This window comes from Aristolochia californica, unplaced genomic scaffold (assembly GCF_029961685.1).
Source record: "Aristolochia californica isolate CCGP_79_NKW_82.1479 unplaced genomic scaffold, dmAriCali1.0.hap1 SCAF_8, whole genome shotgun sequence".
Taxonomy (NCBI): Eukaryota; Viridiplantae; Streptophyta; class Magnoliopsida; order Piperales; family Aristolochiaceae; genus Aristolochia; species Aristolochia californica.
In genome coordinates this window covers 39,137,476-39,154,578 of record NW_027182279.1, presented here as the reverse complement: position 1 = coordinate 39,154,578, position 17,103 = coordinate 39,137,476, and the positions used below count along the sequence as shown (strand labels likewise).

Sequence of the window (17,103 nt, the reverse complement as noted above, 5' to 3'; positions counted from 1 at the left end):
AAAAAATTTCAATAAAAATTTTCCCTACACATTCCCTTTGACATAAATGTTTCTTAATTTAGTTTACTCACGGTTTTCTATTATAGTAATATGAAACTCATTTTCTTATCTATTTAATATTTTCGAGGGCAAGAAGGATCGAGCGAACAAGTTTTTTATCCTCGAGAAACAAAACTAATACCAAAAATTTATAGTTAAGAAGAAAATATTTTCTAGTTACTTTTAAAAAGAAAAAAACTTCCCCTAACAAAACATGTCATTGTAAAAATTCGTCGTAATAAGACTATTGCATTAAGTTTTTTATGAAATGTAACATTTGTTTTTATGTGGCTTTTTTTACAACAAAAAATTACTTCCATCATTAAAACAACTTTACCGATGAATTATTTTTAACCGTAAACATTTTATTACAAAAAAATTATTAATGACAAATTTTTTGTTAAATATTTTTCCATTTGATTTTTTAAAGACAAAAATATTTCATTGTTGAAAATAAAAACTATTTTAAATGTTTTCCTTTTTTCCATGCTAAATAAATTATAAAATTTTAAAAAGCAATAAAAGAATACAAAATTAATAAAAATTAAAATATATATCATGCATGAAAAAAATCTATTAATTTTAAAATTATATGTTACACCTTATATACATTATAATAGAAATACATAATGGTAATATCCCTAAATGAGACATACTATAACGGTGATAAATGTTACCACACTACAAGCTTATCCTTAGCCTGCAACCCTTGTGTCTACTTAAGTTCTTGCTTGGTAGGGGTATAAATGGTATACAAAGAAAATGGAATAGAAACTAATTTTGTCTACCATTTTAATTAAAATTTCAGTATTTAAGATATTTTAATTCTATTTATTTACCTAGTCAACAACATTGGGTAAATAAATAATAACTCATAAAATTTAATAAAAATAATAATAATGTAACAACATGTTTATAATGTCTAAAGATATTAAAATGTCATATAACAACATACATAATAATGCCCCCCTACATAGGTTTATAAAAAAATATAATAATACTCTTACGTAATCGATAAACGGGTAAGCAAATATTGAATAGGTATTGTTCGATTGCATTCCATTCAATAAATGGTAAAATAGTGAATGGTTAAAATTACCTGATTATTTGTGGGGTAAGAGTTTTTAATTTTTGTTCCATTTAATAAACAAAAGGAAAATTGGATAATCGGATAACATTGACACCCAAGTCCTAGTAAGTTTTTCAGTATCAATTAGTTCTCCAAGACCCATGACCATAGCCTAGTCTGGTGCTTTATACTTGAGACACTCTACCTAGATGGTTCAAGAGTGTACCCAACAATTCAATTATATCTTATTACACTCACATTTTCATTAATTCTATAAGAAATGAATGATATTTCATTAATTTAACTAGCTAGTAGAAGATTGATGAGGCCAATGTGTCCAAGTGATGTTATGAGGGTCTAGGGTCCATGAAGCTGCTAACCCTAGTCATGACTCAATGACTTTGAATGATGGTCATGGTGTGATGTACTTTTACATGAAGGGTATGTCAATAGTTTCATTTTTTAGAGGGTTAGTGCATTTTGAAATTGCAATGAAAAGATTTTACTTTCCCTAGTTTTTCTTAGGCCCTAAGCCTCCATCGTTTTTTCTTTTTTGTTTTTTGCCTGTGAAATTCAGAAATTGGAGCTTTTTGGTCTGCAGCATTTGATTGTTTGATCTTTAAAGCGCATTTCTATGCTTCCAATTCGACCTGGTCTGACATGGTTACTTCTCCTCACTTCTTATCAGGGACATACATCTAGAGCATTTTGAATTTTCGCTGGTTCATATAAATGATGAAATTTCGACTCCATTTTTCTGCAATCGGAGCTTTTGAAGTATTTGGTATTTTCTATTTTTCTTGTCTGAATGCATCAAAATAGAGGTAGTTGATCAATGCGTGGCGTCATCTTGTTTTCCTCGTCGTGTTTTATGTCCACTGTTAATTTTTGCCCTAAGGGTTTTGCCTCGAAGATATGTGGCATTTGGTGATCTAAAACTAAGTGTACTCTACATTTTGGAATGCCATTTAGAAGCTCTGTAGAGACACATTATTTCTATGTGAAAGTGGTTGTTCTGCTGTTCTAATCTATCTCGGATTCACGAGGCAATGGAATTCGCCGAAGCTACTTGCTTTGTTGTTTCGGATTTGGCTTCTGTCTTGCACTAACAGCTGTAGCTTAGTCTCATCGCATCTGGTTGCTACGAAATTTTGATCTTTCAAATTTCTGTATGGTCATGGTGTTTTATAAATTTTCGTGTCTTTTGGTGAGTTCGATTGGCATTCAGTGATACATTTTTTTATTTATATGATGTGATCTGAAAATTACTAAGTGCAGTAATTTTTTTTTTTTTCACTAGCTTGAGCTCCATTTCGATTCAGCGGTTAGCTTGAGTACCACGTGCACATTTTAGTTTTTGCTGGAGCTGCGGTTAAGCAAAGTTGGTTCTTGCTTTTGCGTTGATTGATTGCTGAGATCTAGAGTTCCACAATTGCCATGGCCCCTCTCGCTCCAAAGTCCGGAGATGCAGTTTTTGCCAATGTCGAGCGAGTGGTAATGGGAAAAACTTGACTTTTTTTCATTGCTAGAGTTCCTTGTTGCTGCTTTTACCTCTCAATTTTCTATAATGTAAATCCAGAATGCCGAGCTCTTCACGCTTACTTATGGAGCAATGGTGCGACAGCTTCTGACAGATTTAGAGGAGGTCGACGAAGTTAACAAGCAACTCGATCAAATGTAATGTTTTGTTCAGCTGCTTCTCTATTAATTTTGCTCTTATCTGTTTTTGGGTCGATTTTCTTCTACTGAATTTTTTGTACTGTACGACCTTGATGATTTAGCAGCTCGATTCATTTTTTCTTGTGCTATTTGTATGTTTTTCTCAGAATTGGTGGTCCTGGACATTACTGATTACTGGTTATCTATTATTGTTTGAATATCTGAAGCAGTTTACTTTCTAGAAATTTCCACACATGATTTTGATTGCATCTACACTGTTTGAGACACTTATTCCTTGCACCATTCGAAGATTGATCTTCCCTTGCATTGATTTCCCTTGGAATATAATTTAGTACCTTCTGCATATCACATCGATAATTTGCTGGAGCAACTGACAATAAAGAGAAACTGTCCGAGTTGTAGGCATTGGGTGCTCTGACTATGCGGTTAACATCAGTGCTTTGCTTGCAGGGGATACAACATTGGAATTCGACTAATTGATGAGTTTCTGGCAAAGTCCAATGTCACTAGATGTGTTGACTTCAAAGAGACAGCTGAAGTTATTGCAAAGGTCAGTTTTACTGGATTTATTTTATTGCTTCCTACACCAAGTCCTTCTGGAAAGTGTCTGAGCTGCCCTTCATGAAACATATCTTCCATTTTTTTTATTTGTCTTTTTCCCCTACCCGAAACTATATTAGCTGCTCTTTCATTTGTTCTTTTTAGAATTCTCAATTTGCTTCTTGTCTCTGAAAATGCTTGCCTGCAGAGCATTGTAATATACAGCCTTCCTTTGCTTTAAGGTTGGATTGCAAAATTTAAGTGTTGCTTCAATGCTATTTCTATCTTTGCATCATTTTATCTAAAAATGTATTTTAATGCATATGAGAAATACAAGCAAGTTTCTTCTGATAATAACGGAAGATAATTGTTATAAGATACTTAGCTACATTGTTTTATCTATCACATCAAGCCATTGAATAGGATTATACAGTGATGTTTAGAGATTGCAGTTGTCAAGAATAATTTTATGTTTTTTTACTTTTCTGCTGTTAATAATGTAGATGGCCTCTGTGTGGGTTAAATTTACTTTGCCACTTTTATATGGAGAACACAAAATAAAATTACCCGAGGACTATCCAATTGGTGTAATGGATAACCCAGATAGAAATGTGAATTAAGGTAATCTTTTCCAGAAAGATCAGAATTGGCTTTCTAAGTTCAGTTTGGTTTTGTAAGACATGACATTGACTAAACGAGCTTGGTATCCGTCCTTGATTTTTTTTGTTACAAATGAGTCAATCTTAATGGGTAATTACCTGCTACATTCTTCTGCAGTTGAATCACAGAGAGGGGCAGGTTTGGGAGGTGTGTGGGGGAACAGGGGTAGGATCTACAGATTCCTGACAACTTGCAAATTATGCAACTAGGATGTCTTAAAATCTTTGTATGCACAAGCTGGAAATACATGCCGTCCATGAAGCTGGTGTGATCTTCAATTGAATCGTACAGCCTTCTGGCCACAGATTCTAGAGCTATTTCTGTCAAAATAGTGGTTATGTTTTTTTTTGGTTTTGTACGAGTTTGATCTAAATTAGTTGTGTATTATTTCCCAAAAATGCCTGCTGTTCATCTTATGCAAATTTGTCAACAGAATGCCTATCCAGTCTTTCTCGAGAAAGCCCCAAACTATCTGTTATTTATAAGCTTCTGAGTGGAAAGGTCTATAAGATGTGGTTTTCGTTTGAAACCATCCTTCCTTTTTTTATTTCTTTTTTCAGAAAGGAAAAGTAAGGAAGAATCACTTCACAGGAAAAGTGTCTTGGTACCGTTGTCTAACTTGAAGTGCTTCTTCCTTTTAGTGAAAATTTTTATCTAGACTAAAATGCTTCTTCCTTTTTGGTGCTAGATTTTTCTCTAAATGAAGAGTGCTGTGCTGGAATAGTGTCCAATATAGTGATGACAAAACTTGCAAGAAGGAATCTAATTAGTTACTGCTGTGTATTAGAATTCTGTCCATATACTACAGATTTATTTGCTTCTCAATTGATTTAGTCCATCAAAACTTAAAAGCATGTAGCCTACTACAAAAGAGTTAAAAAAAAAAAAAATCTTCCATTAGAAACTCTGTGGGTATTTAGCTACTATGCAGAGCAAGAGTTGTGCTCTGAAAACTGAGCAGAGTTGGACAGAATTTCCTTGTATCAAAGTTTGGCATGTGATAGTTGGTTGTTTAAATATTATTGATGGTTGGAGGTTTTCTTTCATTTGTTTGTCTGAAGCCGAAGATTAGTTAATAAACTAAATCCTTAATTGGTGTTTAGAAACATGGTAGTTTTGTTCTTAATATTTTCCACAAGGAAAAACTTTTAAGTGGATGCATCAAAATGGCTGTATTTTCTACCTTACCGTGTGAGGGCTTGTTCTGCAAGTGACAAAACTTACTCAATCCTTGCAAGCAGCAGTTCAATTGACCTTGCAACTCATGTGATTGTTAATTAGTACTGATGTTGGCTCTATTGGCACTCTAAAACAGGTTGGTTTCAAAATGTTTCTAGGGGTCACAGCATCCGTGACCAATTGGGATGCTGATGGAACAAGTTGCAGCCTGGTTTTGGAAGATAATCCTCTGGTGGATTTTGTTGAACTTCCAGATACATGTCAGGGTCTGTATTATTGCAACATTTTGAGTGGAGTAATCAGAGGGGCCCTTGAGATGGTGAGTGGTCTCTTTTACTTGTACCAGGATTACTATTTGCATCCCATCAACTATTATCTTCCAAAATTGTTCACTACATAGTTGATTCATGCCAGTGTCTTCTGTTTTCTATTATTTTACTTTCTCTGTTGATGTATCTCACACGTTTGAAATACTTGTATAGGTATCAATGAAAACAGAAGTTACTTGGATCCGTGATATGCTGCGTGGGGATGATGCTTACGAGCTGCGAGTTAAACTACTGAAACAAGTCCCCGAAGAATACCCTTACAAAGATGATGAGTAATTTGGTAGTACTGATAATGCGTCTGTTTATACTGTAAGATGTAAGTTTTTCAAAAGAAATGCGTACTCTCACAATGCATTCCTTGCTTAAATTCAGTCCACAGGTTCGCTGACAATTTTTTGTGGTTATTAGCCTTTGGCAGTTAATTGAATCTTCGGACTTGGACCCGGATTGCCTGTTGAACTGGTTATGATGTTAATGTAACGGATATAGAACTGAACTGAACAATTAGTAGAGGAAGAAAGAGACAACCAGAGACAGATGGGAGGGGTGGGGTTGCTTGTCCTCCATGGATGGTGGAAAGACTACTTATGATGGTCGGACTGGTTTGCACAATTCAATGGCCATATCAGCTAGGTAGACAATTTTTGGTCTTCTTTTTTGGGTTTTTAAATTATAAATTTGGAAAATGGATGAGTTTGAGTGAATTCGGTTCAGCTGGTAGACTTGTTTAGGGTCTAATAACACTATTCTGGATGCTTCCCTTGGTTAAGAAGATCTTGATTCAGTTTGTAGCAATTCTACTCTTATAACTTTAACCAAGTGCAGCTCACTTTAAGTGGCATTCAGCCTCAGATGGGGTAGATTTATTAAAACCAAACATAAGAGTTAAAGAGTCATCTATTATTATATAAATAAGATTTATTGGCAAGACTGAGTGTATCTTGTTAAAATGACACTCAGGTGTAGAAGAATCACATGAGTGGTAACTAGGATAGGTATCCAATAAGAGATGATATATACTAGTAACTATACAAGTAGGTGTATTTTTTTATATGTTTTTTTTTCTTTTAAAGGGTGTAGCCTTAAGGGCATTACGGATATTATAAATATTTTTCTACAATTATAAATTCAGCCTCAAGGGCATGGGCATTCACTTCTAGCCTTCTCGGATTCAATTCCTGTCTTATGTTTACCCTCTTTCTCCTTTTCTTTTCACCCACAAGTTAGGGTCATCTCTGTTCTTTCTCTTTTTCTTCTTCTTCTACTTCTTCTTCTTTTTTCTTTTCTTTTTTCTTCTTCTCCTTAAATCTTTGTAATCAGGAGAGAAGACCCAGGAAATTAACATGGTATCGGAGCAGATGTTCTTGACTGAAGGTAGAACATGTTGAAAAGATAATTTATGGCTGATCATGGAAGATAAATTATGATTGGTGTCTTCCTTAAATTTACTCTCTTTGAATCTTTGGTTAGTTGAGTCTTTTTTTTTTTTTTGGTTAAAGGTTGATCAACTCTCATTAGTTCTTGTTTCATTATTTACGTTCCAATTCTTTCTTTTGCATGCATGTGAAAGTGTTTTTGTATGCATAAGCATGAATTTTTTAACTTAGGAAAATTCAAGCTTTCTTTGTTTCTCTTTCAACTGGTTTCTTCAATTATGAGGAAATTTTAATCTTTGAAGTTTTCAGCCTCATAGCTCTCTCAAAACGTGGCTGGAGATTTTCCTTTGAAACCATAAATTGGGGAGCCTTTTTTTTTTATGACATTCTAATTTCGATACCATAAGATCTTCATCATCTATTATTTGAAATCCTTGACTGAATCTCTTATTGTCAAGATTCATTGTTTGTCAAGATGAAATTGAACTATTGATCTCAAAGACATTTCCCTCATTGGTTAGTGAACAGGTTGATTTTTTTTTTACTTTTTTCCTACCATTTCTATTAGTACAAATACATCCTGCAGTTTTTTTTATGATCAATAGTATGTCAATTTCATAGATAATATTGACGAACCCACTCTCAAGTCAAGTCTTCATTTTGGCATTTTGGTCCATTTTCAGTGACAAGTGAAGTGAAGTAGAGATAAGAAAGGGAATTGCAGCGGAATCCATTGGATTCGTTCCCGAGAGGAAGGGGAATTAGGGTGAATCCACTCTTAAAGTCAAGTCCTCATTTTGGCCTTTTTCTTCCAAGCCAATCGGTTCCAAGTTAAGTCAATTCATGGTGGCTTCCGCTTGCCCTACGTTGTCCACAAACAGTTCATTTTTCTATATGGAAGAGCTACATCAAAGACTTCATTGGAAGAACCAAAAAACGGTAAGACCCACTGGGTGTTTCTACTTGTCTTTTTATATGAGAGGGTCTATTATGCGACTCCTCTTGCTTTCTTGAGATGAAATGACGAAAGACAACTTGGTGTTTTCTCCGGTCAAGTTATGCCTATTTTCCAACTCCCAAGTCCGTCCTCTGGCTGTTATCACGTCAATATGGGAATAGGACATGAGAGTTGATTCATTGAGGACAGGGATGAGTGGACCGATCAACCCATCCAAGGGCCAGGTAAAAGTTTTTTTAACTGCAACAATTATATGGCAATGGAGCTGAATTAGAGAGAGAGAAGCGAGACGGAGAGAGAGATGACAAAAGCTGGTTTCAGCACCTATCTGTATTTTGCGTAAGAGATGAGAGCCTGGTTCTCGCATCTATCGGTATTTTGCGTAAGAGATGAGGGTCTGGTTCTCGCATCTTAAGAAAAGAGAAAAATAAAGTTATTCAGCCTTCCATTTCTTCCATGTAACTTCATATAAATCTTCTACCAGCATCTAGGCAAGAAATTCCAGCAATCATGTTAGACGAAGTTAACACATCGAGTAGCATTATCGTTTTCCATCTGGGACCATCAAGTCATTGAAACGTCAGTGTGTGGTTGTAAATTCTGAAAGAATTGAAAATTTTTGATTTTCTATTTATCTGCTCGATTCAGTGTGTGGTCATCTTCATCGCCAGCTTTCTTAGGCAAATGCGATTCAACAGAAAGGAAGCCTGTTGAGTGGGTCTCTATAAATCGAGGATGGGTGAAAGAATGCACTCCAGTGAGAAGCTTTCTCTTAATCTCTTTCGACATGGAGAGCTCCTCTTGGAAGGGTATGCTAATGGGTTTTCTCTTTGTGTGTGTCTTATGCAACAGGGTTCATTCTTCTCAAGTCGGTTGCTTGGATTCAGAAAGTGCAGCCCTCACCAAATTTAAAAGAAAGCTTATTGATCCCTCCAACGTTCTCACCTCATGGGGTGTTAGCCCAGAATGCTGCCAATGGAGCGGAGTTGCATGTCATAATGAAACAGGATATGTGGTTCAACTTGACCTTCACTACGGGAATTTAAGTGGCGACGTCGATCCAGCATTGATGGAGCTGAAACATCTCAAATATCTCGACTTGAGTGGAAATCAATTTGATGGGGTTAAAATCCCAGAATTTTTTGGTTCCTTAAAGGAGTTGAAGCATTTGAACATTTCGTACGCAAGATTCGTTGGAAGAATTCCTCACCATCTTGGAAATCTTTCCTATCTTGAGTTGTTGGATGTTTCTTCCTCCGCAAAGAGTTATTCCTATTATATGTCTCAATATGAAACTCTCATATATTCATCTTGTCTGAATGCAGATAGTCTGGACTGGATGGTAAATATGCCCCTTCTGAAGCACCTTGAGATGAATTTCGTTAACCTTTCAATGATAGGTTCTCGATGGTTTCATGTAATGAATTCCCTTTCTTCCTTACAAGTACTCCATTTGCGTGGTTCTTATCTTTCAGATATTCCCCCAGCTCTACCCTTTATGAATCTTACACAACTTCGTTCCTTGGATCTTGGTTATAATCAGTTCTTCTCAGAAATTCCAAATTGGTTTGCTAACATTACTACTCTTGTATCTATTGATCTCGATGCCAATAAATTTTATGGGGACATGTCTTCCAAATTTCCAACACTTCCATGTTTAGAGGAGCTACAATTGGCATACAATTATGGTCTGACTGCACATTTGTCAAAGCTATTTCAGGGTCCTTGGAAAAGTATAAAGGCAATGCTCCTATTTGGCGTTCATGTCAGAGTGGTTCCGTCCACTCTTGTTAGAGTTTGTGTTCTGAGTTAGATACTTGGCTTTCCGCACCTTAAACGACTAGTCTTTTTGGGTTGTATTGGCTAGGTATTTGACTCAGAACTTCGTAGTTAAGCGAGCCTGGGCGAGAGTAATTCTAGGATGGGTGACCTCCTGGGAAGGACTCTTGCCTAGGACTTTGACATGGTATCAGAGCTAGGCACACCACGGCCCGCGTTCGTATCCCGTGAGAAGCGGCTCCAGAATGGGCGGGGTGGGTATCAGAGTGGTTCCGTCCACTCTTGTTAGAGTTTGTGTTCTGAGTTAGATACTTGGCTTTTCGCACCTTAAACGGCTAGTCTTTTCGGGTTGTATTGGTTAGGTATCTGACTCAGAACTCCGAAGTTAAGCGAGCTTGGGCAAGAGTAATTCTAGGATGGGTGACCTCTTAGGAAGTACTCTTGCCTAGGACTTTGACAGTTCAACTATATGGAGAACTTCTTGAGTCTATTGGTTATCTCTCCTCTCTCCAGCACCTTATTTTGGGAGTCACAAATGGGAACCAAGTCATAAAGGGCATTCCAAGGCAGATAGGACACTTACACAACTTGAAGCGTTTAATTTTGTATGGTTTTGAAGATCAGACTGGGTCTATGCATGAGTGGTTGTGCCCTTTAGTAAATTTGCAGATCCTCCGTATCGAGAAGTGTAACTTTCCTGAATCAATCCCTACATGCTTGGGAGGTTTTTCATCTCTTACATTTTTGTCCTTTAGAAATTCTATGTTGAAAGGACCTGTGCTTCAAGAGCATTTCCAAAATCTGAGTAAACTAAGATACCTAGACCTTTCTTTCAATTCATTTGAGTTTCATACTCCCCTTGATTGGGTTCCTTCATTTCAAGTAGAATTTCTCTATCTCGGCTCTTGTCGTTTCGGTTCACAACTTCCGTTGTGGCTACAAAGTCAAAAAAAATTGTATGGTCTAGATCTCTCTTATTCATCTTTGGGCATTATACCCTCATGGTTTTGGAACATCACTCCTCATCTTTTAGTTGTCATCCTTAGAATGAATAATATTTCTGGTTCACTTCCAACCAAAACAATTTCAACTCTTTCAAATGCATGGTTTATTGATCTAAGCCACAACTATTTTAAAGGTCCCATTCCATATTTCCCAAGCCCTTTGGTGTTTCTTGATCTCTCACATAATCAATTTTCTGGGGTTCTTCCTTCTATGTTCAATGAGATGTAGTGGCTAGGAGTCCTTGATCTTTCCCATAATAATCTAACTGGGGGCATTCCTGAGAGCTTGGCTAGTTGTGAATCTCTAATTGTGCTTAACTTAGGGGCAAACAATTTCTCTGGCACAATACCTTGGTCCTCAATTCAGTTTACAATGATACGCAGCTTGGACCTGGAGAACAATCAACTATCAGGAGAGTTCCCTTCATTTTTGAAGGATTGTGCCGGATTACAAACTCTTGACCTTGGTGAGAACAAATTCACAGGAAACCTTCCAGCTTGGATTGGTACAAACTTACCTAATCTTCGTATTCTTCGACTCAGGTCCAACTTGTTTACTGGAATTATCCCACGATTATTGAATTTGCATAATCTAAAAGTGTTTGATTTGTCGAATAATCACTTGATGGGATCTATTCCCGAAAGTATAAAAGACCTTGTGGCGATGAGAATGGATCATACTACAGACAATACTATGGACACCACATATGGCTATTACTAGGATAGGGTTGTGTTGTCAATGAATGGGCAGCAAAATGAGTACACGAGTATACTTTATCTTGTTATTTCTTTGGATCTCTCGGGCAATAATTTATCGGGAAAGATCCCTGAAGCAATTGGAGACCTCTTGGGCTTGATTAACTTGAACTTGTCTGGGAATCAGTTGTCGGGGAAAATTCCTGAGAGCATCGGGAATCTACATCAATTAGAAAATCTTGATTTATCCAAAAACCATTTGTCTTGCTTGATTCCTTCAACTATTGCTGATTTGACATTTTTAAGACATCTCAACCTTTCATACAACAACTTGTCGGGAAAGATTCCATTAGGCCAACAAATCCAGAGCCTTGATGATCCATCTATTTATGCAGGAAATGAATATCTTTGTGGATATCCATTGAGAAGAGATTGTGAAAGAGATACAATAGTGCCAATTCCAAGCCACGACGAAGTTGACGATGGGTTTGATATAGCATGGTTGTATGCTGGCATTGGCCCCGGATTTGCAGTTGGACTTTTGACTGTGTTCGGGATATTGTTGTTCAAAACGTCGTGGAGAGTGAAGTACTTCAGATTTGTTGATGCCATGCAAGAGTGCTTTCATTGGTGATATTTAATTGATAATATTGCTGAGGTGCAGAAGAGTTATAGATGAGATTGATAGTGCATGTTTCTATATGCCTCCTACTTTGTTTAGTTGAATAGTTATGTTTGTACAATATTCTTGCTTCAAATGATAATGTGTAATGTAATGATGTCACTATACTTATAAGTTTGTAATAACTAGTAAGACATATTGATGGTCAAGTATGGTTCACTCTTCAGATCTTAATCCCATGTTTGTCGGTATATTATGCTACAAAGGATACTGCTCTATGTGTCAAGGAGAACCTTTTTATTATCTTGTATTTAATAAAAATAATGTACTATGTTTGAGTACATTGTACTTTGAAGTTCCAATTGCAAATAATTTTTTTATTTCTTAAATTTGCTCTAGGGTTCAAGATATCATATTGTATGTCTTCCAATATAGTCTTTTATTTTGAAGTATATGTAATTATAAATAAAAATTATCTATTATTATTTTCTTTTCTATAAGAATCGTCTTTATCTTTGTTAAACTTTGCAATTTGTCCTTCCATAACTTTTCAATCACGATTAAAGGATTTGAGAAAATATTGTGTGCAACATGAACTCAGGCATATTTCATTTTCTCATATTTTTTATTTTCATCTAGGGTTATAGCTTGAAAATAAGTGAAAATAAACATGATAGTCAACATGATAGCTCATATCAGTAGACATAAAGAATGGATATGTTAATATTGAACAGGTTGGGCTTTATAATTTTGTAAATCTTACTTATATTCTAGTTACAAAAAGAAATTTTAAATCCTTATCCTAACCTGGTTGATTTAAGTTGTCAAATGCCAATAAAGTTTTGACTAGCATTGACTTGCCATTTTAGATTTTAAGCACATTTTTATTTTTTGTTTACAATCACAATTACCACATCATAAAAAATTCATACTTCTGGGCTATGTATACAATTAATGCTTTAAGAGGTATATAGTTCTCCTTTTATGGTTACCAAAATTTCAATAATAAAAGGGCTATTTTATTTGTGCTAATTTCTATCAAATAATGTTCAAGCAACCATGAAGGGTTTAGGCTTAATGGCAAACGTACACAACCTGAAATATCTGCGCTCTACAGGTTTAGAAGTTCTAATTGAGCCGAAACTTATTTTTTATGCTCCTTAAAAAACCTATTCTCATTAAGAATTATACAAAGCAGATTTCTCGGACTCATCTGTTAATGCTTAGGAGAACTCTCATCTCTTAAATTTCTTACAATTGCAAATAGTATATTGGATGGTGTTGTTCTTAAAAAAACGTTTTCAAAATTGAGCATCCTAACTTACCTAGACCTATCACAAAATTCACTAGAGATTCGTCTTCCTATAGATTGGGTTCCTACATTTCAAGTTGAATGTCTCTATCTTGGATCTTTTCGTGTTCGCCCACAATTTCCTTTATGGCTTCAAACTGAAAAAAAAAAACTCATTTACCTAGATCTATCATGAACATTTGTGGGCAATATACTATCGTGGTTGTGGAACATCACTCCTCAGCTTCGATATTTGAACCTCAATATGGACAATATTTTAGGTTCACCTCCATAAAATACCACTGATTGCTTATCCAAACACTGTTATTGATATAAGCTACAACAAATACCTTTTCTCACAAACCCTGTCAATTTTCTAGATATCTCATACAATCAATTTTTTAGGGTTATTTCTCCTCTGTTTGGTAAAATGAAAGGATTAGAAATTCTTAGTCTTTCACGTAACAATCTCACTGGAGGTGTGCCCCCAAGTTTGGCTAACTATGAATCTCTTCTGGTGCTTGCTTGAAGACACACCATTTATTTGGCAATATACTGTGGTCTTCCATTCAATTTGTGAATGTACAAAGCATGGACTTTCAAAAAAAAAAATTTGGAGGATTTCCTTCATTTTTTAAAGATTGTACTTATTTGGAAACTCTTGACTTTAGCAGGAAGAAATCTAGTTGGAAGCCTTCTAAGTAGGATTGGTGTAAAGTTGTCTAACCTTCAGAGACTCCAATTGAGGTCCGACATGTATACTGGAACTATCCCACAAATATGGAATTCGGATTATTTGCAAGTCCTTGATGTGTCACATAATCGCAGCACATAACCCATTCCTAGAGGTATAAAAAACTTCACAACCATGAGAACCAATCATATTAAAAATAATACACTTGATTATGGGGGCATCTCTTATCAAGAAAATGTTGATGTGCTAATGAATGGATTTTTGTATGAATTTACTACTATTTTATTGGTTATTTCTTTAGATTTCTCAAACAAAAGTTTGTCAAGAACAATCTGAGAAGAAGTTGGAAGCCTTATTGGTTTGATTGTTTTGAACTTGTCGGGGAATCAATTTTTCACGAAGATCCCAGAGAGCATCGGGTAGTTACTTCAATAAATAAATCTTGATTTGTCAAGAAACTATCTTTTTGTTTCAATTCCTCCAACTATCTAGTTTAACATTTTTGAGTCAACTCAACCTTTTGTCTAACAACTTGATTGGAATAACTCCATCATGCAATCAATTCCAATCTCTCGATGTTGCATTGATTTACATGGGTAATGAAGATTTTTGTGGATATCCATTGACAAAAGAATATAAAAACTATCAGATGGATCAATTTTGGTCCAACTTTTTGGAGATGAAGAGCTTGAAGATGGATCTACAATGAGATGGGATTTATGCTGTCATTGCTCCTAAATTTTTGGTTGGCTTCTTGAGTGTGTTTGGAAGTTTACTATTTATTTGATTTTGTTAGCAGTAGCGATTAATATTGGCAAAGTTCAAAAAATGTAGTTGTTGGGATATAACATTTTTTTAATTTTCTCTTTAAGTAATCTTTCTTCAAATGCAAATTTCATTTAATAATATCTTTCCTAAAATAATTTAGTATAGTTTAATGAAATACATTGACTCGGATTTTCATACAGATGACTAGGATAATGAAAAATTATTACCTATTTTTAATTTTTTCTTAAAAGGTTTAAAATAAAAAAAATATATAATTATATAGGGTGTATTTGCCATTTTGCTCGCATGTGGTCCTTTTTTAAAGCGAGCACCTTATTTGTCTAGGCAGGTGTAGACGGCCGCACCGACCAACCTTCAAAAGCTTCGGTGAATCTGTTGTTTAGACTTTAGAATACCGAAAGTACCCCTGATTTAGTTCCCAAACTAAGAAAATGCACTTATGCCCGTGGAGGACATGATAAGATTTGTGTCAACATATGTTTTTTTATTGTAATCTTAATGCAATTGATACTTTAATTTGGAATTAGGATTAACACATAAAAGGGTTAATATGTTAAAGAAGGGTAGGTATTTTGGTATTTAGTTTTGTATAAGGGCCCTTAAAACGACGTAATAGTATCGTGTAGGGAAAATTCCAATACGTATTAAATTTTGTGTTTATGTCACACCCTAAACCTTGTATCAATGCACATGTCATATGATGTGTTACATAACATATGCATTATGATTGTTTACGTGTGTCATTTTTTTGTATCTTGTTAAAATGATACACGTGTAGAAGAATCACACGAGTGGTAAATAGGATAGGTATCCAATAAGAGATGATATATACTCGTAACTATACAAGTTGGTGTATTTTTTTATATATATTTTTTAAAGGGTGTAGATTTAAGGCCATTACAGATATTGTAAACATTTTTCTACAATTAAAAATTCAGCCTCAAGGGCATGAGCTTTCAGTTCTAGCCTTCTTGGATTCAATTTTTGTCTTATGTTTACCTTCTTTCTCCTTTTCTTTTCACCCACAAGTTAGGGCTATCTCTTTTCCTCTTCTTCTTCTTATTCTTCTTCTTATTCTTCTTCTTATTCTTCTTCTTATTCTTCTTTTTCTTTTTCTTTTTCTTTTCTTTCTTCCTCTTCTCCTCCTTAAATCTTTGTAATCATGAGAGAAGACCCTAGAAATTAACATGGTATCTGAGCAGATGTTTTAGAGCTTTGCTTTTAAACTACTGAAGGTTTTTTTCTTGACTGAAGGTAGAGAATGTTGAAAAGATAATTTATGGCTGATCATGAAAGATAGATTATGACTGGTGTCTTCCTTAAATTTACTCTCTTTAAATCTTTGGTTAGTTGAGTTTTTTTTTTTTTTTTGTTAAAGGTTGATCAACTCTCATTAGTTCTTGTTTCATTATTCACGTTTCAATTCTTGCTTTTGCATGCATGTGAAAGTGTTTTTGTTTGCATAAGCATGAATTTTTTTAACTTAGGAAATTTCAAGCTTTCTTTGTTTCTCTTTCAGCCGGTTTCTTCAATTATGAGGAAATTTTAATCTTTGAAGTTTTCAGCCTCATAGCTCTCTCAAAACTACTGGAGATTTTCCTATGAAACCCTAAATTGGGGAGTTTCTTTTTTTAGTTTCTAGTACTCCTTGGAGGAAATCATATAAAGATATTCTCAGATTTCAAGTACTATCTTTGGCTTCAAAAGCTTCCTCTTGGAAAACTAAAAAAGGGGGAAACTTTTTTGCTTTTGGATTCCAATGCTCGAATTAACACGGAAGATCCCTCATGTTTATAATATATAAAATTTGTCTTCCTTCTTTTAGATTTCTATACTTAAATTAACAAGGCAAAACCTTTTTTTATGACATTCTAATTTTGATATCTTAAGATCTTCATCATCTATTATTGTCAAGATTCATTGTTTGTTAATATGGTAGAGAATATATATTTCCCTTATTTGGATTTTGTAAAAAAAATAAACTTACTTAAAATAACTACAGTTCCTCTCAAAGGGGTATCAAACTCCCTCTCTTAGGCTTAGTCTGTTAAAAGATTCCTTATAACAAAAATCTCACTTATCACCTTGTCAAGTCTCCTCCACCTATTAATGAGGAAGATGTCAGCTATTAAAGATGGCTAAAAGAAAATACTTTGGTAATAAATTGGTTGATTAATAGCATGAAAGAATGTGTGACTAATAGTATTGTGTATCTAGATACAACAAAAATTATTTGGGATACATATGCTAATATATATTCTATCACTGACAGTCTTCAAAGATTTTTGATATTTTTTAGGCCACATAAAATACCAAGCAAGAAGGTAATCTCATTGATTTTTTTACAAAACTCAAAGGTTTTTCTACAAGATTGGAAATAGGCATAACACCGATGTTG

At 34.8% G+C, this 17,103-nt stretch overlaps 2 protein-coding genes across 7 annotated transcripts; both read left to right on the top strand.

Moving 5' to 3' along the window:
* Positions 1–1,624: 1,624 nt before the first annotated feature.
* On the top strand, positions 1,625–5,957 carry LOC137938823 (uncharacterized). 6 transcript variants are annotated; one of them, XM_068783877.1, is made up of 7 exons: positions 1,625–1,892; positions 2,409–2,602; positions 2,688–2,785; positions 3,239–3,338; positions 5,304–5,486; positions 5,650–5,812; positions 5,905–5,957. In XM_068783877.1, the coding sequence occupies exons 2-6, from the start codon at positions 2,546–2,548 to the stop codon at positions 5,770–5,772; spliced, it is 561 nt and encodes a 186-aa protein (XP_068639978.1). In that variant the 5' UTR covers positions 1,625–1,892; positions 2,409–2,545; the 3' UTR covers positions 5,773–5,812; positions 5,905–5,957. The 6 variants fall into 6 exon arrangements, with proteins under 6 accessions (XP_068639978.1, XP_068639974.1, XP_068639975.1 ...); XM_068783873.1 differs by having other exon boundaries at positions 1,625–1,761; positions 5,650–5,957; XM_068783874.1 differs by having other exon boundaries at positions 1,625–1,771; positions 2,431–2,602; positions 5,650–5,957.
* Positions 5,958–8,899: 2,942 nt separating this feature from the next.
* On the top strand, positions 8,900–11,943 carry LOC137938497 (receptor-like protein EIX2). Its single transcript, XM_068783448.1, has 3 exons — positions 8,900–9,638; positions 10,229–10,776; positions 11,335–11,943. Exons 1-3 carry the CDS (start codon positions 8,900–8,902, stop codon positions 11,941–11,943), a joined length of 1,896 nt encoding a protein of 631 aa, XP_068639549.1.
* The last annotated feature ends 5,160 nt before the right edge of the window (positions 11,944–17,103 follow it).

Excerpts from the sequence above, each read along its gene's own strand:
- LOC137938497 (XM_068783448.1), top strand. The coding sequence starts at position 8,900 with ATGGAGCTGAAACATCTCAAATATCTCGACTTGAGTGGAAATCAATTT. Across the intron at positions 9,639-10,228 it reads TGTTAGAGTTTGTGTTCTGA|ATCAGACTGGGTCTATGCAT; the intron begins GTTAGATACTTG and ends ATGGTTTTGAAG. Across the intron at positions 10,777-11,334 it reads CATATTTCCCAAGCCCTTTG|GATAGGGTTGTGTTGTCAAT; the intron begins GTGTTTCTTGAT and ends GGCTATTACTAG.
- LOC137938823 (XM_068783873.1), top strand. The coding sequence starts at position 2,546 with ATGGCCCCTCTCGCTCCAAAGTCCGGAGATGCAGTTTTTGCCAATGTC. Across the intron at positions 2,603-2,687 it reads TTGCCAATGTCGAGCGAGTG|AATGCCGAGCTCTTCACGCT; the intron begins GTAATGGGAAAA and ends ATGTAAATCCAG. Across the intron at positions 2,786-3,238 it reads AACAAGCAACTCGATCAAAT|GGGATACAACATTGGAATTC; the intron begins GTAATGTTTTGT and ends CTTTGCTTGCAG.